Source organism: Perna viridis, chromosome 5 (genome assembly GCF_037379345.1).
Source record: "Perna viridis isolate PV_CMFRI_1.1 ecotype Kerala chromosome 5, ASM3737934v1, whole genome shotgun sequence".
NCBI classification, from domain to species: domain Eukaryota; kingdom Metazoa; phylum Mollusca; class Bivalvia; order Mytilida; family Mytilidae; genus Perna; species Perna viridis.
This window is the reverse complement of record NC_142449.1, coordinates 18,443,196-18,464,833: the sequence shown is the minus strand read 5'-3', so window position 1 is coordinate 18,464,833 and position 21,638 is coordinate 18,443,196. Positions and strand designations below refer to the sequence as shown.

At 35.0% G+C, this 21,638-nt stretch overlaps 2 protein-coding genes across 5 annotated transcripts; one reads left to right on the top strand and one right to left on the bottom strand.

Moving 5' to 3' along the window:
- The first annotated feature begins 6,370 nt into the window (after positions 1 to 6,370).
- Positions 6,371 to 10,682, top strand: LOC148616372 (matrilin-1-like). 2 transcript variants are annotated; one of them, XM_088583348.1, is made up of 4 exons: positions 6,371 to 7,034; positions 7,781 to 7,867; positions 8,418 to 8,511; positions 9,378 to 10,682. In XM_088583348.1, exons 1-4 carry the CDS (start codon positions 6,440 to 6,442, stop codon positions 9,445 to 9,447), a joined length of 846 nt encoding a protein of 281 aa, XP_088439474.1. In that variant the 5' UTR covers positions 6,371 to 6,439; the 3' UTR covers positions 9,448 to 10,682. The 2 variants fall into 2 exon arrangements, with proteins under 2 accessions (XP_088439474.1, XP_088439473.1); XM_088583347.1 differs by having other exon boundaries at positions 8,418 to 8,623.
- A 210-nt stretch (positions 10,683 to 10,892) lies between these two features.
- Positions 10,893 to 17,884, bottom strand: LOC148616371 (monocarboxylate transporter 14-like). 3 transcript variants are annotated; one of them, XM_088583330.1, is made up of 8 exons: positions 17,718 to 17,879; positions 16,718 to 16,897; positions 15,702 to 15,949; positions 14,299 to 14,442; positions 12,608 to 13,525; positions 12,116 to 12,295; positions 11,458 to 11,583; positions 10,893 to 11,165 (listed from the first exon to the last, which is right to left on the bottom strand). In XM_088583330.1, exons 3-8 carry the CDS (start codon positions 15,934 to 15,936, stop codon positions 10,978 to 10,980), a joined length of 1,791 nt encoding a protein of 596 aa, XP_088439456.1. In that variant the 5' UTR covers positions 15,937 to 15,949; positions 16,718 to 16,897; positions 17,718 to 17,879; the 3' UTR covers positions 10,893 to 10,977. The 3 variants fall into 3 exon arrangements, 2 of the variants coding, with proteins under 2 accessions (XP_088439456.1, XP_088439457.1); XR_015922178.1 differs by having other exon boundaries at positions 11,025 to 11,165; positions 12,120 to 12,295; positions 17,718 to 17,884; XM_088583331.1 differs by lacking the exon at positions 14,299 to 14,442 and having other exon boundaries at positions 17,718 to 17,880.
- Positions 17,885 to 21,638: the final 3,754 nt, after the last annotated feature.

Sequence of the window (21,638 nt, the reverse complement as noted above, 5' to 3'; positions counted from 1 at the left end):
CGTCATGTGAAAATGGGATGATACTGAAAGAACTATGTCTAGAAAAATTCACAAATTTTGTCAATAATCATGCAATGATATAACTATTATAATATTAAATATAATCTTTCTGCATTGGTCACAAGGAGGAGTGCAAACGCATCTGCAGCTGGATAAGCCCACATTTTAACTTCCATCTCTTATAAATAAACTTATCAATGTGTACATTATTCAATTGATCTATCTGCTTCGGACACGAGGAGGAGTGCAGATGACAATAGTCTTTGCATTTCCTGGAGCATCATCCCTTGGTGTACATTGCGGAGGGGTATAGGGATATATTTCCCTGAACAACATATTTCTATCGTGTTTGTTTCTCTGCTTGGTATACAAGGTGGAGTGTTTGTTGTTTGATGGACTACATTCCCAGAGCATCGTCTCTTGGTTTGCCTTGCATAGGAATAACCAAATACTAAAACTAACATCAAACAAGTCAAAATAAACTCCATTCTATAACATTTTCCATTTTCATATATATACAACGTCTCATCATGTCACGACTCTATTCTCTACACTGCTCCGTCGGATCAAATTGATACAAGGAAGATAATGTAAACTTATAGAAGGGTCTGAAAAATTCCCAACGATGTTAGAACTGTCAAATATATATGTAGAGGGAACGATGGACAAGGAGACAGATCGATAGGGACAAGAGAGCGAGCGAGCGGAAGAAAGGAGAGAAGAAATTGTCATTTCTGATTAATATCTATTATATACACTTAAAAAGTCCAATATTTCCAAGAAGTCTAGATTTCCTCGATTTAAAACGAATCTAGCCTTGGCCTGTGGTACTGTTCCGATAGATTTTACATGTAAACCAATGTTAATCCCGTAACATAATTGAAATGCTTATTAAGAATTAGAATAACTGCATGATAGATTAAGTTTAAAATACATGCATGTATATTAAGATTGTGTTATAAATCCGAATTCCTTAAAACGTAGAAAGTCTCTATGTGATTGATATGATACATGTAGTGTATACTTTAGTGTTTTTTGGAATATTATCACAGCATGTAGCAGCTGATACTCGAGGTAATTAACGTAGAAAAAAAACTTAGCTTAAGTTTGTTTGTTTATTTATCATTGACGCTCAGAAACCCACAACCCCATCCCAACCACCTGAATCCACCCAGGTCAGTTTCTCTGTGATTTCGATACTATAAAATATAAGCCAGTTCTTGCTGAAGCATAAAACTATGAGCTTTGATTTTTTTAAATATGTGATTTTTCAGAGGAGTGGGAGTAATATTTTGCATTACTAAAACAAACTTAAGTGTGACTGCAATCTTTTGTAACTCCGAAACATCGGGATACATAATGATACCTGTATATGTTTAGTTTCTTGCTTTGTTTTATCTCAGGATGACTTCGAGTTTCAACCAATCAAGTTACAAATCTAGGCCTTTTGATTAAGAGCTCATATTAGAATATAATCGTTAATAATAAAAATAATATCGAATGTACAAACGATGCGAAACCATTTGACACTGAAATACAGTACAATTTAAACATGAATATTAGGTAGCAATCTTTATAAAAATCAGACAATGGTGATCTATGCACGTGGAAAACCCATCAAATTTTCTAAAATTCAGAAGCAGTAACAGTCCACATGACCGGTCTTAGTTTTTCATTCATTTGTTACACTTCGAGATAAAATTAGCACTTTGCAGGTTGGTTTTCTAAAAATGCAGATTTGAATACAGAAAGGACTATCGTTACGTAAAATTATAGCATATGCAGGCTAAAAAGCATCATTTGTTCGGTGGGATTTTCTACAATATCTATACCAAAGGCAGTGTCTGAATTTTATATGGACTGATACTTAATGTAGAACACAATAGAACTAAAAACGAATAGCACGTTGAGGACGAACTCATATCGTAACCAGTGTATACCGGACAAAATGTATCCTGTTCTCACACAATGAGTATGGTTGTCTTTTGTACCATGTCTGTTGATAAGTTCCGTTTTTGTCCGATGATTCTAATTTTTTACTGATGATATTTTATGGTTTTACCATTCGACTTTGATTGCTTCGTTGTGTAAAAGGAGTTATACGGAGTAAGTTAGCCAATGAAGCAATATTTTGTTCTTGCTTTTCGATGTGTTCTCGTTTCAGTCCGATTAGTTACATGTGTGTAAAGGTACAAAAATACGCTATGGTTTCATTTCTTTTGGAAATCAATATGCGTCGTTGTTAGGTATTTTACCATGCAGTTCACCTGAAAATATATATTTTAGGTCTGCGAGCTCGAGAGTTCTTATATACCTCTTACCAACAGAGAAACTTGCGGAATATATACGCCGTGCCAAGAGGTTTAGTTTCATGAACTTAGATCATTTAAGAAATAATTCGTGGAGGGGGTAGATTTGTACTCATTTTAACATGTGTACGGCATTTATATTCGATTATTTAACACCGAAAGACAGCGAGGTGTTAATTGAGAATATAAATTCCAAACCCATGTTAAAATCAGTACAAATCTACCCCCGGAAGAAATTATTTCTTTTTGAAAGGTAATTTTTGTGACAAAAATTTCCCTAGGCGTAGCCAAAACAACAGCTGTTCCGTTTAACCTCCCCCGTATGGCAGTTTGATTAAATTTGTATGTCATCGTAGGTGTTAAATGTGTGTAGATACAATTAAATAAATATCAAAATTATTTAAAGCCCATCAAATTGGGCCGTCCGTGCGAGACCCGACAGGGTAGTCAAGGACGTTAAAAACCCCTTAGTAGTAGTAAATGAGTAGCAGAGGACGCTTACCCTATCGGTGCACCTGGTTCATGCTCCCAGTTTTTAGTGGGTCCGAGTTGCTCATTTACTTTTGTTACTTTGTATGTATGATTTTAGTTACTTTATGTTCTTTGTTGTGTATGTCTGTTTTCCATGTCTGGTCTTTGTCCCTGGGTTACATTCTTTTGATTACCGCTATAACCTTGGTTCCCTTGATTACTCTGACAATTCTGAATGAAAAGTCATCACGTTTGTCGTAAAGTTTGGTCAATAGTTTTCCTTTACCATCGATTTCTAAGTGTAGGTCAAGATATGAGGCCGACTTCACAGTGTCTGTAGTATCCTCTATCTCAAGTTCTTTGGGGTAGATGCGATGTATCAAATCCCCGAAATTAGGATTGTTTAAAGATAATACGTCATCTATATAGCGGAAACTGAGATTGAAGGATCTAGCCAAACGATATTCTGTCTTTCTGATTAGAGCAGCTATAAAGTCAGCCTCATAAGAGTGAAGGAATAGGTCAGCAAGTAAAGGAGCACAATTTGTTCTCACTGGAATGCCGACCGTTTGTTGAAAAATACGTCCACCACACTGGACAAATATATCGATTAAAAATTCCAGCATTTTGTAAACATCTTCCTCTGTATATTTGGAAGATGATTTGGAGTTATTTCTTACAAAGTATGAGGAATCTCTACCAAAAACTATATATTTGTATCTAGGTGTACTATCTTTTTTGGAAAAACAACGATGTATAATGTTTTTAAGTCGGGATTTTAACTGAGTATGGGGAATAGAAGTATACAGTGTTGAAAAATCATAGGTTTTAATGCTATTGTATTCAGATAATAGTCTTGAACTAATTGTCTCCAAAAGATCTTTCGAATTTTTCAGGATCCACATTGAATTAATTCCACTACGGGAGTAACAAGTGTTGTGGTAGGACTGCAGACCCTCTTTGACAGTTGTGAGTATAGATGGTTGGTTGGTTGGTTGGATGTTGGGGTTTAACGTCCGAGCAGCAATATTTCAGCTATATTCAGACGATGAACAAAATGAACATGAAATGATGAAATGAAAAAAAACAATGGGCACAATGATAATAGGGTCGACAAATTTTGATTGCCACAAGATAAAAGGGAGGGATGGGCAGGGTCGGGCAATTTAGCCTCCTGTGGTGGAGCGCAAAGGTTCCTAGTCCTATCGAATACCACAGCAGGGTTCTTTAACGTGATAAGAACGTGGCATCTTTCCCAACACGGTGCACCACTATGGTTTGCGGTCAGGTTTTCCGTATTGTAGCCTGACAACCCCAGCATGTAACACGCCAGGGGTACCCCATTCCACCACCTGGGGCACACATCCCAGTTGCTCTGTGGGCAGAGCGCCTAGCCCCCGGCTAGGTTTCTGAGCACTATTTAGTCACCTTTTACGACAAGCTTAGCTTTGCTGCAGGCCTATTCTTTTAACACCCGGACCTGCACGGGGCGTGAATATAGAAGTTAAAAGTTTTGAAAGAGGTTTGGTGGTACATTTTGCAGATCCAGCTATGAAACGTTGTTTGTATGGATTCTTGTGGAGTTAAGGAATCCAGTACATAGACGGTAAATCACAATCATCGTCCTTGGTAGAGAAACCAAAAGAGGATAGCACAGATTTATGGTTTTCCACAATCTCTTCTTTGGAGAGTGTGGTGGCATTATAGGTCTTATCACTGCTATTATTTTCTACGTCTACCTCTGATAATAAGCATTGGATGTAAAACGTTTTGCAGATAAAAACAATGTTGTTTTGGGCTTTGTCTGCTGGTCTGACAACATATTTGTCATGTATAGTAGACAATGTTTTTGCTACATCGGGATCTTTAAAAACTGATGTAGCCTTGGCACTCATTGACCTACTTAAAACTTTCATTCGTTTCAAAATTAAAGACCTCACTGCCTATAACCACTCTAACAGAGCATCAATGTCTTCTTGTTCTCGTTTTATCCATTTTCTTGCATAGTCCTCGACAGCATCCATAAGAACTTTAAAGTTATAATTCCAATTTATGGAGCGTGGTTCACGGTACTTGGGACATTTAGAAAGGATATTACGCAGAGATTCGTTTTCGATGATGGTTAAATCTCCCGTAACGACGTGACCAGAAGGACCATATTTGAATGGAGAGGTTTTGCCAGAATAGTCAGGTGGTTTAGAAATGATCGTTTTTCTTCATCTTGACTTTTCACACAAACTGGTTTAAAGAGTCTGTGGAAACCAATATCTAAAATGATGGCAACAAGTCTGTATAATGATGAGGTGGGGTCAGAAACAGGAGTGTTATGTAGAGGGAGTGTAGTAAAGTGAGAGAATAAAGTTTGGTTCTAATGTGATGAAGTCCATGAGGTTTTTGCATGAAAGGGAGACCATCTATGGAGACATCATGTAACTTAGGTGACATACAGTGGCGATGGTTTATATTAAGTATTATAAATGTGTGTATTTATATACTTTATTTCAATTAGACAACATCTCTGCCGTTGAATCATCGCTTAAACGACAGCGAAAGAAAAAGACAGTGCGCGGTTACTTAAGCTGGGGTTGTACTGACATATACTGTTTGACGATATGAAGACGTCATGTTAGAAAATTGTATATTCCAATTGGCCAAAAAGTATTAATTAATAACAATAAGCACTGATCCTCGTGTAAACTATTAATATAATTCAACAAAAATTAGCCTAAAATACGATTGTTATTACATACCTTAATCCATATAACACGGGACAGATTCACTATAACGCGGCTCATAAACTCATCGTACTTGACAAGGAAAACATGAAAAGCTTATTACAATTACATGTATGATCTGAAAATGGTTCCTACGAATAACGTTATCATTATGTCATTTTCAACATTCAGAACCGTTGATTATCATCTAAACAAAACAGGAACCAAGAACGTATATATAAAACAAGAACATTTACATTCGAGTTTTTCTAAAATATACAATATCAAATAACTTTTGGTACATCTAGAAAGCACGTCGTTTTTATAATGACATCCATAGATGATCTTCAATCATATTTATAAATGATAAAGTATGACTTGTCAGTACATGATTTTGTCAATTCGTGGCATTTTGGTCGTGATCATTTAAAATTTGAGCATATGTATACAAATATTTATGTTCATGCTAGAAATAAATCTTTAAAATCCACCATTTCATATTTCATATATACTGTTGTTATTCAGGATAAAAACATCCGTCTACAAATTACTTTAGTAATTAAACATATTAATACATGTACTTAATTAACTGATCGACAAAAAAAAACAAGAATCATCGGACAAAAACTGAACAAATCATCGAATAAAAACGGCACACCAAAGAACAACCATGCCCATTGTGGTAAGACAACAGACTGATTTATCTAATCTGGTTGACCAAGGAAATGGTGTTGATAGAGATAGCAGTTTCTTATTATAAAGTTACTAAGGACAATACATAATGGTAAAAGATGGGAAAAAATACCGCTCATGTCAATCAGAACTACTCAGCCATTTCCGCTACACTAAAAATAACGTTATTCGGTGTAACTAGAAAGGCTGAGGAGTTCCGATTGCCGCTTACATAAATGCCGGTTCCCGCCCCATGATAATGGTCGATGGGCTATGTTGACAGTAATAGTTGTGATTTTTATACTTTCAGATGTAATATTTGTTATAGATAGATCAGGGAGTATATATTACGAGGACTATTACGAGGCGATCGATTTTGTTTATAATATTACAAAATGGTTGACCATAGGGTCTTCTACAGATCAGCTCCAGATATCTGTCGTTACGTTTTCTACCTACGTTACAGAAGAGTTTTCACTTCAACAATATTCTGATAAGACAGATTTACTTAATGCCATAGAAACGCTGAAATCAACATCTCCAAACGGACAAACAAACACACATGACGCACTAGAGTTTTGCTCGAACACCGCATTGACCTCAGGTCGAGGCGCACGGCCTGGGGTACCACAAGCTATAGTTATTCTGACTGATGGAGTATCCACACGTACATCGGAAACTCAGCGTCAGGCTGGTATCTTACAGAACAACGGGGTAGAGATGTATGCTATTGGTATAGGATCAGCTGTGTCCTCATCGTCTGCAGAGCTGCAGGCCATAGCGTCAGATCCTGACTCGTACTATCTTAATACTGTTGGAACTTTTTCAAATTTGTGTCTACTGGTACCGGAATTGGTGCCAAAACTAGGTAAGTTTTACTTTTGTTTTTATTAGACTGACCAAAAAAGACAACCCCTCAGTCATCGGAATTCTACCAAACAGAAAATGTTCATGCAAATAAAGTTGACAATCGCACTTGTAAAGAAATCATGCAGTACTTTCTCTCATCTATTATCGCTTTGAAATAAAATATTTAAGTAGTTACAGATTCTACTGCATCGTCTTAAAGACAAGAACTTGAGAAAGGAAATAGATGTAAGATTAAATTTTCAGTTTAATAACCAGTCATTACACTATAAACTGGATGAATTCCTATTAATGTTTTAGTAAGTCATGGATATATACCATCAAATTATTCAGTACCCTAGTATATATATCTTCTGTGTTAGTCTTTGCATTAGTAGATTCATTTTACGTTTAATTTAAATGATTCTCTCATTATTATCATTGTATTATTATTGGAAAACGACTATGCTGTCTTTATCACGTGATACCATTTTGCACTTCCTATTTTATTTTCCATCTAGATGACTTTAGGGGTCATGGACGTAGTCATTGGTCGACCAAGGGGAGACTATCTTTTAATGGGCAACCCATTTAGGCCACTGAATGGAATTTAATGATTCTAACACTGTTTCTCGCATGATGCCAATGTGCACCTTTTAATTTTGTTTGTAAATCTGAATGACCTTTTGGGCTTTCTGCATAGTATCTAGGGAGGGAATCGTGGGTATCAACCAGTGTGTTTTGCTACCAGTTTTCAAATCGTTACAGATAGCACCGTTGTTTCATCGGCGATGGACAAATGTGGAAGTTTCAACACAACAGAATCTGAAGAAGAGACTTCTTCAACAAGCACAGGTTATTATCATTCAAAATAACCTGTTGCCGAAATATGGTGTACTGATATCTACCGTAAGGGAAAACTCCTTTTTTGCCATAGATACTTTATTTTGTAAGCAATGACTGGTGACTTAAGTAAGCGGGCATGTTTCTTACCTTACAGATACCCCAGTATATCATTCATTAGATTAGTCTTATTATAATATTTGTTGGGATTTTTTTTTCAGCCCAATTGTATATATATATATATATTGTTTCACTGGGTGCTGATTCGAATAATTGGTTACATCTTTGTTATACATTACACCAATAGCGACAACAATTTAAAGTACATATAAAAAATTAAAATAAACAAATAAATAAAGCACACATATGCATACATTTGGGTTCTGCTATTAGCATTTGCTTATAATGAATTAAATGAAAAGGAGTTCGATTTTGTCATTTGACGACATGAGTTTTGTGCCGAGTGTGTAAACAACACCGGGACACAAAACAGTACTATATTTTGATAAAAAATGTAACTACTTGATGCGCATATATGTATTTGTTTTCTTGACTTTAACAGACAGTACTCCAATAATAGCTTCACTAGCAACCATAGCGGCAATAGGTGGAGTTGTTGGTCTTGGATTTGGAATAGCAAAGGTGCTCAGCATTATGTACGTAAATACACAAAAATGTGAAATGATTGCTCAAGTCAAGTACCGAGTTGTTATTTATAACAATGCAGAAAATGGTACATTTAAAGAAGAGATATGGAGTTCGAAAACTGTAAATACTTAATCGATTATGCACAGGCCCTTAGGACCAGGACTTTTTTTTTACCAAATACATATTTTTTTTTCAGATTTGGACTGTTATGTGTGTTCTCTGACATGTTCATCCGATATTTGATGATTTCAGTTCTATGCCCAGATTTTGATTTTTTTTAGAGGAGATAGACGAAAATCTGGACATAGCACTGAAAACATTTAATATCAAACAAACATGTCACAGAACACGCATACCAGTCCAAATATAAAAAAATGATATTTTGGTGATGAAAAAAGACTTGTTTCCACTGGCCTGTGCGATTATGCACAATGCAAAAAGTTCAACCCCAAAACAGCTAACATGTCAGATCCACATTAATGTTTAATAATGTCTGCATGTACCTTTGAACGAACACGTGCTTAATCCTATATACTTAGTAACTGGTACAACTTGATATTTTGTTTACTGCTTTTCTTTCTATTTTTGTCAAATACATAGAAATGCTAAATATAAGTTAAATCCGTCGCTACAAGCATATTCATACACATAAATGAAAGAAGCGCCAATGTACCGATACAAGAATCGCTACTTCCGATCACGTCGAGTATGGTTCATACCATAGCGGTTTTCACCTGTACAATTTATATATTTTCTTCAAATTCTTTAATATTATTTGTCAGCTTTATTGGCGTTTACAATAGTTTGACTTTCAGTTTTTTATTATTTTTATTGTCTAGCTAATATACATTTAATTAAGTATATGCTATTACAGGAAAATGACAGCACAACACAGTGCTAGCAGCTGTAGGGGTTTATGGTCCAGCATCGTTGGGTCCAGCTAACGCCAAGTTTACTACCAAGTTCCTTCAGTCGGGGCTTCCACTGGGAGACGTTATTCCTTCTCAGGCTCCGACACAAACATTCTCGCCACGCTCTATTGCTTCTATTGTCATGTTGGACTAGTTAACATTGTATTGCTTCTGGGGTCACTTGCGAACAAATAAGCAAGCATGACTATTAAGGTTATGAAAGAATTTTTGAATCAGATTGTTTGCGGTAAATATAGCAATTGTGAGTATTTTTTCCTACAATAAACTGGCAATTATTCATCAGTGTCCGATAAACTCTATTTCGTAGAACTTTCCTTATAATTTCAAATTTGATCCTATATAGCCACCCTCCACAAATTTAAACGATGCATTGTTTTTTTTTATTGTTTTGGGTTTTTTGTTTTGTTTTTGTTTTATTGTTTTTTGTTGTTGCTTTTTTATGTTTCGGTTTAGTGTGTTGCAATGTTCGTGTCTTTACAAGATTGATTTCACGGATAGTGTGTTACCGTTTATCGACAAAAAAGATGAGTTGATATGGTAGCATGATTAAACGTTACCATTCACCATTTGTTTGTGCTGTGCTAATCTCCTGGCATTTTCTACAGAAGTATACAACATAAGTTATTTAGCCGTGCTACACATAGTATGGATCAGTTATACACAAGATTTTATTGAGTATTATCTCGTGTTTATACTAAACAATTACACTTTCATGCATTGTTTTGTATGTGTAAAATAGACAAACTTCGCATATGAAATACGTTCATATTAAATGTAATTGGGGCACATATGAAATAAATAACTAAACAAAATCAATCAAACAAACTAAACGAATTTCCAACCAAACGAAGTGGAATAAAAATAAAATCAGCAAGTGAAACGAAAAATCCTCATTTCTGCAAAAATATAGGTTACTTTATCGACAAGGGTCTGGGCACAGGGATTGCTCGCACTATAAAATACTGGTATGCTGTCCACCTGCTTGGCGAACTGCATGTAGTAAGCGTCTGTGGTCTGTGCCTACTCAGCTTAAAAAAACAGATGTTTGGTGTGACGTAGAGCACAGAAATTTCGTATAAATTCGGTAAACTTTTGTTTAGGTTGCTAAGGGCAAATAGAACGTTTACACGATTGTTTTTGTTGTTGTTTTGTTTTGCGTTTCGCAAAGAGTTTTTTTTTTTTTTTTTTTTTTTGAAATCATACAACAAATTAAACATTGTCGTAACCGTACAAGCAGATCTAGACCATCATGACTTATATTCATTGCATCATTTTTGAAAAAAATGGATGCGGCGTTAGTGTGTAATTTAAATTTGTTGTATTCAACTATTGAAATCTCATTAATACTGCAACATTTTTTTTTCTAAATACAGATATTTTCCATCAAGACACTTTAGTTAAAATTTAATGTTAGAAAATGGCGTAATACCGGAATGGGAAATCATAATGACGAACAGTTATGTAATTACTAACAATGTTTATTAACAAGTATAAAAGTAACAAAACATAAAATAGTTCAAATTACCAAACTCAAATATCATTTTATGCAACTGGTTTGGAAATATTTCCATCTTCATACGTTTCCTCGACTACTGCTTCCGGTCTATCGGCTGATAGTCTTTTGATAAATGGTAGATGCAGCATTAGATGAAAAAGTGCACCAATCATGAACATACCCCCGCCAAAATAAAACGACGCATCATAATCACCTGTGGCCTGGAACACTGCACCTAGCAATTATAATTAATAAATACTATACATTAGGTGAAAGTTTATTTTAGTACGATCAATCAATGACTGACGCAAGATTTGTACAAATGAAATGCTTTTTGTTCATGTATTTACAGGAAACTTGATCATGTATGTACTTAAGATAGGTTAAAACACTTCAGTCATTTGTCGACGTTGAGACGTCAAAAGGAAAATTCCATATTAACTTTAATAATAATTTTACTAATAGGTATAAGGTATAAATACCAGAGAGTGATGTGTTATAATATAAATTTATGAATTTATAATTACCAGCAGCGGGTGGTCCGGCTATTCCAGCAATCCCACGAGCAAGTGTAAGTAATCCAAAGGCATTGGCCAGTCTATGTACTCCCAAAAGATCACACAAGATTATAGATGTCAGCGAGATAAAAGCAGCTACAAATACATTCTCTTAAATAGTATTAGATTCAGCTAGTTGTTAACATTTATATAACTGAACACATTTTTGTAGATTGAGTAAACAAAACAAGGGTAAAAAAGTTGAAGTTTTTGCCTACAAAAGCGTATGTCTTTCCCGTTTCAAATTTCGAAAGGGTAAAACAAAATTCAGTGAATCATAAAATTCCGAAGAGATGCACTTACAAATGTATGACAAACGGACAGGGCATAAACACTATGACTCCCAACAAGAGTCGTAAGAGACATCACGAATTCGGCTTTGTTTCTGTTTGAGTTTGTCCTTGAAATTCCATTGTTTATTTGAGTTTGTCCTTGAAATTCCACTGTTTATTTTATTAGTAGTTTGACGATTAGTGTTATAGTTCAACTATGTCATTTGCTTCAAATTGCACCAAGAAGAAAAGTATAACTATACATGAAACAATTAGCTGTTAAACACGGCCAACTTTTGAAAAATTATTTTTACACAAATGCTTTGAATCATTCAGTTATATCTTAACAGACATACCTACACATAAACCGAATATCACAGCAAACAATATCAATGCCCAGTAAACTGTACAGAATGGTTCTAGTAAGAGTACAACTGAGGCTATGATCAGAGCAACGTTGTTTACAACCAATGCATCAACATTCTTTAGATTGGCGATCATCCCAGACGTAACTCTTCCTATAGTGTTTGTTATACCTATAATATATATATATTCATATAAATCTAATACGTATGTGAAAAAAAATATATAAATCACACAATTAACTAATATAAAAGTTTTTTTTCAAGTTTTGATTTTCCAATATTTCTAAAACGATGAAATCGTCCATATAATGGAAAGATCAATTTAGGACTCTAACATTCCTTTTCCTTTACTGTGTTAATTATGAACTACATTTAACTACAGTTAGGATTGACTTGTGTGCAAATAAGATTTCGACTTTTACATTAACTATACTATTTATGTATCATTCATATCTATCATTGTTATAGAAGTCAGTTACTTACCAACAATAGAGAGTAAGAAAGCTGCTTGGGTACTTGGAATGTTTATCAATAGTGCTCTGTCCACCAGAAAGTAAAACGGGATGAAGAAACCAACACAAGCAAAAATGTTCCCAATACACAGTAACAGAAACGGAAAGTTCAGAAGTATAGAGAAATCAAGCATCTCTCGCAATATTGATACAATGGAAGTCGGCAGACACGTGCATCTGTCCCAGAATGTTTCTCTGTTGGCATACTCGGATTGTATCGAGAACATTGAATGTACGATGTTAGGATGCGAATGGAATGCCGGTATATTTAGTAAACTTCCGCTGTAGATTATCTGATGCTGATTTACTGGTTTTAGTCGGAGATGGAAATGGCGGGATTCTTGAAAACTTGCCAAATCGTTTAACGAACTTGAACGGCGTATTGACAATTTACGAACTGTGTTGTTTCTGCCGTTTGCTTGGTTGACCTGTTGTATAAATGGCTCTATTTCCTGAAGATGGATTCCATCTGATGTCACAGTTTCGTCTTTTACGGAATATTTACTAGACTCATTGTGTTTTGTATTTCCTATCTCTGAGTTAAAACCAGAATCCCCGCCTCCCAATTTTTTCATCTTATCAACTTTTATACCAGAATCTGAACTTACATCTGAATTGCTACCTCGAATTGACGTATTCCGTTTTTCTTCTGCTTGTAGTGGTCGCATCAACATTCCACAGACAGCTCCGTTTAGAATTATCCCAGCCATTATGAATAAGAGGTTCTTCCAATCATAAACTTCTGATAAATATTCCAGAAGTGGGGAGAATATGAAGGTACCTATACCAGATCCACAAACTGCTATACCAGTGGCCATTGGTCGTTTCTTGTCAAAATAAAACCCAACACTTACAATTGAAGGGAGATAAATCATGCCAAATCCAAAGCCTAAAAAAGATCACATCAATTCTCAACCTAAAATAGCATACAAAAAAAAACAGAAACACCATCGACTGTTTATTCAATAACAAGATTCATTCATCTACCTATTTCAAACCTCCCCGAACAGATTGGACGACTCACAACGAAGCCGGCAGATCTAAAGAAATATTTTTCTTGTCTCTAGTTTTCAAGGAAGGCAAAAATACATGTATACACATATATACACACATTCAGTTATTTTGTTGTTGTATGTATAGCTGCTCTAAATTAAGATTTTACTGTTCTTTTTCAATGCATTTATTTGAACCTGAATTGTATGTCCTTTGTGTGGTTTTAGATCTTGCTCGCTCCAGTGTTACTTTTTTAGCTTTTAATACTGCTCATAATGTCATTGGAAATCATGTGATGCGACAATAAAAACAAAATCACTTCTACCAAAAAGTGTAAGTCATAATTTTCTTGGTAGGGTTGTTTCCTGTTATTTTATCCAGATATTTTTACTCTTTATTCTCGTGCGTTTGTGTATCAACTGTGCCTGGTTTCATCAATACTTTACATGGAATAAAGATCTGATGGCTCGCTGGTCAGACAAAGTACTGCCACTTGATCCTTTTGATTTGGGGGTGGTAGGGTGAAATTTGAAATAAAAAAGCAGGATTGATATTTTCCAGAAATATGAAAGCAGAACAGGCCAAAAGAAAAAACGCAGGACACATATTATCTCAAAATAAAAAAAAAGCAGAATAAATGACTTCATTCTAGGACCCCGAAAATCATACCTCCAATGACACCATATGTCAGAATAAGAACATCCAAATTAGGACTGAAGGAACCGATAATAAACCCAACACAGGCCAATACACTACCAGCTATTGTAACGCATCGACATCCAAACTTGTTGACAAGAAAACTAACCATTGGTCCTGTAAAAAGAATTGGATGATTTATTGAATACTTATTGGCATCATTTATATTTTATAGCCATGGCTTTAAAGCAGATGGTTTTATACATTCCTTTATTTGTCACGTTTTTTTCTCTTCTTAACTCCTCCCAAACCGCTTGATGTATTTTTACGAAACTTTCAAAGAATTATTAGGTAAATACTAAAAAGTTTGATAACATATGCACATTTTCAAATTTGAATTCCGATCTATATAAATGTTTCCAATAGCATGACATTGTTCCTGTCAATGGTAGAGCATTCCTTTTTACCCACAACTTCTTATATATGGCTTATTGATTTTTATGACACTCCTATGGAATATCAGTGTAGGTACATGTAATATTGTTTTATTCAAATGGTGTTGGGATTTCTGGGCTCGATTTCATAAATAATCTCAAATTGAGACTTTTCTCACCTAAAATTTCGACTAATTAAATCACTTGAAATTTAACGACGGGGAAAAAACTCAATAATTTGAAAAAATCTATATGATGAAAACAGAAGGAGGGGTACCCTTTTGTTATCTGTCCTGACAGTACTTTTAGCTTGCTGTAGTTAGTAATATTTTGGTTTAGTTCTGTGTTAGTTTTTCTTTGTATTATAACTGACTTTATTCAAATGTCACCTCAATCCATGCTCGTTTAGTAACTCAGCGTCTTTGAAATGTGAAAAAGTTGGATATATTTATAGGAGTATTTGAGAATCGATTTTCCGTATATATGTGTATCTTAACGATAATATTTGTAAAGATGTGTTTATAAGCTTACAACATAACAATGTACAAATACAAACAAAATATATGTGTAGATATATGACAATCATTGAAGAATTAACATTGTAATTTGCCCCGTGCAGGTCCGGGTGTCAAAAGAATAGGCCTGCAGCAGCGCAAAGCTTGTCGTAAAAAGCGACTAAATAGTGCCCAGAAACCTAGCAGGGGACTAGGCGCTCTGTCCACAGAGCAACTGGGATGTGTGCCCCATGTGGTGGAATGGGGTACCCCTGGCGTGTTTCATGATGGGGTTGTCAGGCTATAATACGGAAAACCTGACCGCAAACCATAGTGGTGCACCGTGTTGGGAAAGATGCCACATTTAAACAGCAGTACATTAGTGGGACAGATAAGAAAAAGACAATGCTCTTTAAAATGTTTGCTCTGCCCGGTCACCTGTTCCCTGCCTCAAATCTTGGATCCGCCCTTAAAGTGATTATCGATTTCTCATATAATTTAACTATACCTGCACATAAGTATATCCCAATCATCACTGAACCAACCAATGACACTTTACTCTTCGGAGCATTGAAGTACTCAGCAAACTTTGGTAACAACACTCCATAGGCCAGTCCTATTCCATCAACCAAAATGTTGCACATGAGGGAACTGAACACAACCACCCATCCCCAACCACCATCCGGGGGTACAATCTTTTCATCCTTACAGTCTTTTCTTTTGTCTTCTCTTTTTTTTACCATTTCGTATCAATGACTACACCAGATAGATATAATGTCATTATCTGTACCCAGTAAATACCAACCGGAATGACTATACTAGACAAATATTTGTTTATAACTGCAATTGTCTTGATAACCGAAAATTTATTGATACAGATAACCGTTTTATATAGGTATGTGGGAACAAATTATTCATAATTCCTTTGAAAACCTTTTTGAGTTTTCCAGGAAGAAATAGGGCCATGCTTTTGTTTAGTTACACCTGTCATCCGATATTCTTTAGATGATAAAGTTATATACAGGTAGTAAATATTAATTTTTTTACACTTTAATATCTAACAATAAGTATGTATAATTATTGTGTTAATGTATATTATAAAAAAGGCTAAAATCATTCATGTTCATATTGTTGAGGAAGTGTGTGTGTGTGTGTGTGTGTGTGTGTGTATGTGATTATGTGTGTTTATTATTATTATTTTATTTTTGTATCACGTCAACAAATGAATACGTTCTCTAGTCCGTCCGATACGCCAAACGTTTAGGCTACGAACATAAAGATCGTACAATCATGATAATTAAGTACAACAACATGTAAAATATGACGACGTTAAAAATAAAAACACGTATATGATTCTGGCTAACCAGCGCCGTGTAGGACGTCAGTTTTGGGTTGCCACCTTTAATTGTAGTATAGACAAGTTCTATTTAGGGAGGTTTTACTATTATGATATGATTGTATCAAATTTCACCTATCTTTCTTCCAAATTTTAAAGATACTTTTAAGATTAACTTAAGTTCCTACCTTCAATTGTTAATATACGCTTCTAAAGATTTCTTCATTAATCAGTAACAATTAACAAGGTTTTCTATGTATTAGGCTGTTAACGTCAATAAAACATTAACAATCCATCCAGTGGTCACTAGGAATAAGTTCTTTGAGAAGATCTCTGTACATCCGGGTCTTGTAGAATTGACTAGTCAGCTGTATTTTAAAGCAGTTTCATTAATTTGTACATGTACTTCATCATGTGACGAACATAGTCTATTATCGGTTATTGATATAAGTATTTTAAGGTCAACGATTTAAATGTTGCATATATTTTAAGGTTATTCCTTCTCTTATGTCATTGACTTTTTCTAATTGTGTAAGAGTGAATGCTTTATATTTTACAGTAAAACCTGTGTAAATCACATAGAATTGCGTTCGTTTAATTATTTCAGATAAAACAGGTTTTCTTTGTTTACAGATTAAGAACTAATGGAAGCAACGGAATCACACAGGAATTTGAGGAAGTGCACAGCTCCAAAGGAAAGGAAGAGGGAGAGAAGATGTGGAGAGGAAGGTGGGAGGGGGTACAGAAAGGAGGGAAGAGGTGATAAGTAAGGATAGAGGTGAGGGAAGAGGTGGTGAGTAAGGTGGATGAAGGGCAAAAGGGGGGGGTAGAAGTGGTGGTGAGCAAAGTGGATGAAGGGCAGGAAGGGGTGAGAAGTGATGGTGAGTAAGGTGGATGAAGGGCAGAGATGGGTTAGAAGTGTTGGTGAGAAAGATAAAAGAAAGGTTCGGATGGGGAGAGAAGAGGTAGTAAGTGATTGAAGAAAAGATTGTTAGAGTGGGAGATAGTAAGATGAAGAGAGAAAAGGTGGACAAACAAATGATCCGAACTATTTCTATGAAAAATTGACGTGTTGTAATAAGTTTTTGGTTTATTACTAGGTATAATACAAAATAGTTGGAGAAAATTGATACTGTGCAGAGTGTTGGATGGGAGATTGGTGGGGAGATGGATGAGACTATCCCGTACCTTTGCATCTGCTCGATTTCTGATAATGTTGATTTAAGATAACTTCAGTTTCACTGTACAAATTTTTGACCACTTTTAGATTTTCTCCAATTCTGAAATGCAAAATTATTTGCATCATTTACTGGCTGATTGTCTCCTACAGTCTCGCCTATATAAGTAAATCATCTTTTTAAAGTACAATTAATATAACTTCCGATTTCTGCACTTATCAGTTATGATGCGTATTTGTTATATGAGATAAACAAACACTGATGGACTTTCAAGCAATTATATAGGATTTAAACCGATCTTCTAGGGGTATATGAGTTTATACGTTGTTTTAAAAAAAATGGATATTACTTTTTGATTGAAATACATGTATACATTAGCGTAAGACAGAACTTTTGGTACAATTTATATCATGAATCACTACCATAATACCATTTATTTAACCATCAGTTTCACAATACCCTACCAATACACACATATACTATCATATCGTTGTACTTTGTATGCATGCACCAGGGAATATTTATTTACTTTTCAACAAAACTATTTGTGATCGTACCACTATATATTTAAATTTCACGGTTCAAACGGGGTCAGTATTTTACACGAGTTATTTGTGCATGCTTAAAACATGAAATAAAGCCGAACCGACAGATAGTCATCATAATCTATCAACTGAGTCAAATCTTACCAAAACGTCGGTACACAGACAATTTAAATGCATATGACCGCGAAAATCGTGATACCTAATTTTTTCTCCATATATCATTTTCGGAAGAATCATGTATTTGTCCACTTTTGACTATTTTGTATTCACACACTTCACCGAAAAAACCAAACATACATGATTAGTCTTGAGATAGCGTAACAAAAATATATAAATTCAAGTTTGATTGTTTCAACCATTAAAAAATCAAGGGATAAAACTCACTAGCGTGAAGCTAGCCGTCAATACCAGCCAGGCGCGTAGCTGCCGTTAGGCAAAAAAGCTTTTGCCTGCACTTAATTTTGCCATTTTTTTTTTAGATAAAATACATCCAGGAGAGGCATAAATGATGCTCTAAATCTCCGTGGAGCTTCGGGGACCCCCAGACCCCCTGCCGTAATTTTGCCTACACCTCAATTTGGCCTCAGCTACACGCCTGCCAGCCCGCATGGAAGCTAGCCGTCAATAACATACATGAATATTCATAAGATTTGGGTGCGTTCAAACACAATATTTAAAATTTGAAATACGGAAATCGATTTCGCTATTCTTAATATTTTCGTGCAGAAAATAAGAATAATGATAGAACATACGTGTAAATCTGTTCACAATGGCGTACTTATACATTTGTAATGATGTTATGAAATATTAAAAAAAATAATAAGTTAAGTGTAATAAACTAAGGTATCTAATACGCAATAGAGGTGGATCTAGGATTTCAGGTTAGGGGCATAATAAGAACGCTCCAGTAAGAAAATTATGTTGTTTAGAGTTTTTAAAAAGTCAAGATTTCAGAAAAAAAAAATTTAAAAGGGAAAAAGGGGGGTTGTGGCCCTTATGAATCAGCGCCCGTGCAGTTACTTTTTTCAGCATGTACACGTGCATATTTCTCTTACAATTATCTTTTAACCCTAAGAATTAGACTATTAAGTATAATAAACAATATTCCATATCTTAGTTTCGAATGTTAATAAAAAAATACTTTGATATTGGAAACTATGATAATTTCGTCTATTGTCTTCCTTAAAGGTCCTTATCTAATAGAAAAAAAAACTTTGTCACTAATAATAAACTTCAAAATTTCTTTTAAAACTTTAAAAAGAGAAATAATGTCTTTTCAATAATAAAGTACACTACATGAAATTTGCCGGAATTTTGAATTATTTGGAAGATATAAAGTTTTCATGCACTTCACTGTTCAAAATGATTGTGTTAAGAAAGTATTCATTTCTGCAACAAAATTTGTGTTGACAGAGCTGTAAATCTTCAAATTAAACATTTCAATTTAATACATGCATGTGGAAGTAACACCTGTCTAATTTCTATTCAACTCGTCTTAAAGATTCAAAGTTAAGAATTCATTTTTCTTTGAACTTTCCCCACGGGTTTGAAACAGGGGAAAGGGTAAATAGTACCAACATTGTGAAAAGTTTTAGGTGATATTTGAATAGAAAAAAAAAGTCTAATGAATAAAATTTATGAAACAAAAAAGTTACATGTACTTGTTACATAGGTATATCTTTGATTTCAATAATACGAGGCATATATAATTGCATGGTAACTCTTAAAAGACGGGAATATATAGAAATGTAAACTATTCAAGATACTTTCCAGTGCTGATTGCATTTCAAACTTTCCTTTTTCCGTTGTACATGTATTGAGGAGGAGATTTTGACAAAAGATACAAATTTGTTACCAAAATAACTCCTTATAATATCCAGTTGAAATCTCGAGCGTGACGAAATAAATATAATGTGTAGCTTTTTTTTCAATTCATTTTTCTAATACAAATCTGTATAAATATTTTCTTGCAGTCAAAACAAAGAATTGGTTCATTCTGATACTTACTTTTATTCAAGTTCAATTTATACAGGGGGCTTCATTAGGATTTAACCCCTGGGTCCCTACTAGGGCTAAGCCTCCACATACTGGTGACCTATAATGCAACCAAAGATACATATACCTCGCCTCGTTCTGTAAAAAGGAGTAAGTTCTAGTATCGCTTCTGCAAAGAAATAAAAAAACGTCGAAAATGAAAAAATGAACCAAATTCGAAGTCAACCGGGGGACCAAGGTCTATTAGTCCATTAGTTCATCTAGGGACTGAAATTTTAAGCATACTTCAGGAATATGAATTCCCAAAATATTTGGAATTTCCATCTCCTTTTGTCCTTTCGACAATTTTAAATAAGAAAATTCGCCGAGCGCAGCATGATTCGACCATAGCGTTCGAACCCTGAAAGGTTGGGCCCCGTATCACTTGAAAACCTTAAGAGATATCTGAAATCTGATTGATAAATGCAAGCAAGATTTTTTCTAAGGAATCCAATAAAAAAGGGATTTTAAAATCGGATTTAAAAAAAAAGTTGAATTTTTTGGGTGTTGCCATACTTTGACTTCCTATAACTTAAAAATGTTCCAAAATACATGGAATCAGCGGCAACATTTGTTTACAATAATTCTATAAAAAGCACAACAAAAACGATTAAAATCGGAATAAAACAAATATTCTACATGGGTTTTAAAAAAGTATAGATTTTTATTCTTTTTGGTCCTTTTTCCGAAAACATTCATGGCCACAAAGTCGTTGAGAACATTTCAACCCCCCACTTATGTACCAACGTTTGTGTCGGTGGCTGGCCCATGGCCAATTAGTCCACCTTGGGACTGGGATGAGTTTTTAGGCCTACTTAAAGACTATCGATTCCCAGGATATTTGGAATTTCCATATCTTCCTCTGTCGTTGAAAGCATTTTAAAAGGAGGATCCCACCTCCTACCACTTATGTACCAAATTTGGTGTCGGTGACTGGGACAAAGGTCCTTTAGTCCATCTAGGAACTGGAATGAGATTTAAGGCCTACATAAGAACAATCGATTCCCAAAATATTGGGAACTTCGATATCTTCCTTCGTCGTTGAGAACATTGTAAGAAGAAGTCACCCCTTTACAACCTCTGTACCAAATTTGGTATCGGTGGCTTGGACCAAGGCCCATTAGTCCATCTTGGGACTGGAATGAGATTTTAGGCTCACTTAAGGACTATCAATTCCCAAAATATTGTGAATTTCCATATCTTCCTCCGTCATTGAGAAAATTTTTAAAAGGGAGCCCCCATTTACACCTTACGTACCAAATTTGGTGTCAGTGGCTTGAACCAAGGTCCATCAGTCCATCTTGGGACTTTTATAGATTTTAGGCCTACTTGAGGAATATGGATTCCCAAAA

Excerpts from the sequence above, each read along its gene's own strand:
- LOC148616372 (XM_088583347.1), top strand. The coding sequence starts at position 6,440 with ATGTTGACAGTAATAGTTGTGATTTTTATACTTTCAGATGTAATATTT. Across the intron at positions 7,035-7,780 it reads GGAATTGGTGCCAAAACTAG|ATAGCACCGTTGTTTCATCG; the intron begins GTAAGTTTTACT and ends AAATCGTTACAG. Across the intron at positions 7,868-8,417 it reads GACTTCTTCAACAAGCACAG|ACAGTACTCCAATAATAGCT; the intron begins GTTATTATCATT and ends TGACTTTAACAG.
- LOC148616371 (XM_088583330.1), bottom strand. The coding sequence starts at position 15,936 with ATGGTAAAAAAAAGAGAAGACAAAAGAAAAGACTGTAAGGATGAAAAG. Across the intron at positions 13,526-14,298 it reads GACATATGGTGTCATTGGAG|GCTTTGGATTTGGCATGATT; the intron begins GTATGATTTTCG and ends GATCTTTTTTAG. Across the intron at positions 11,166-11,457 it reads AGCCGGACCACCCGCTGCTG|GTGCAGTGTTCCAGGCCACA; the intron begins GTAATTATAAAT and ends TATAATTGCTAG.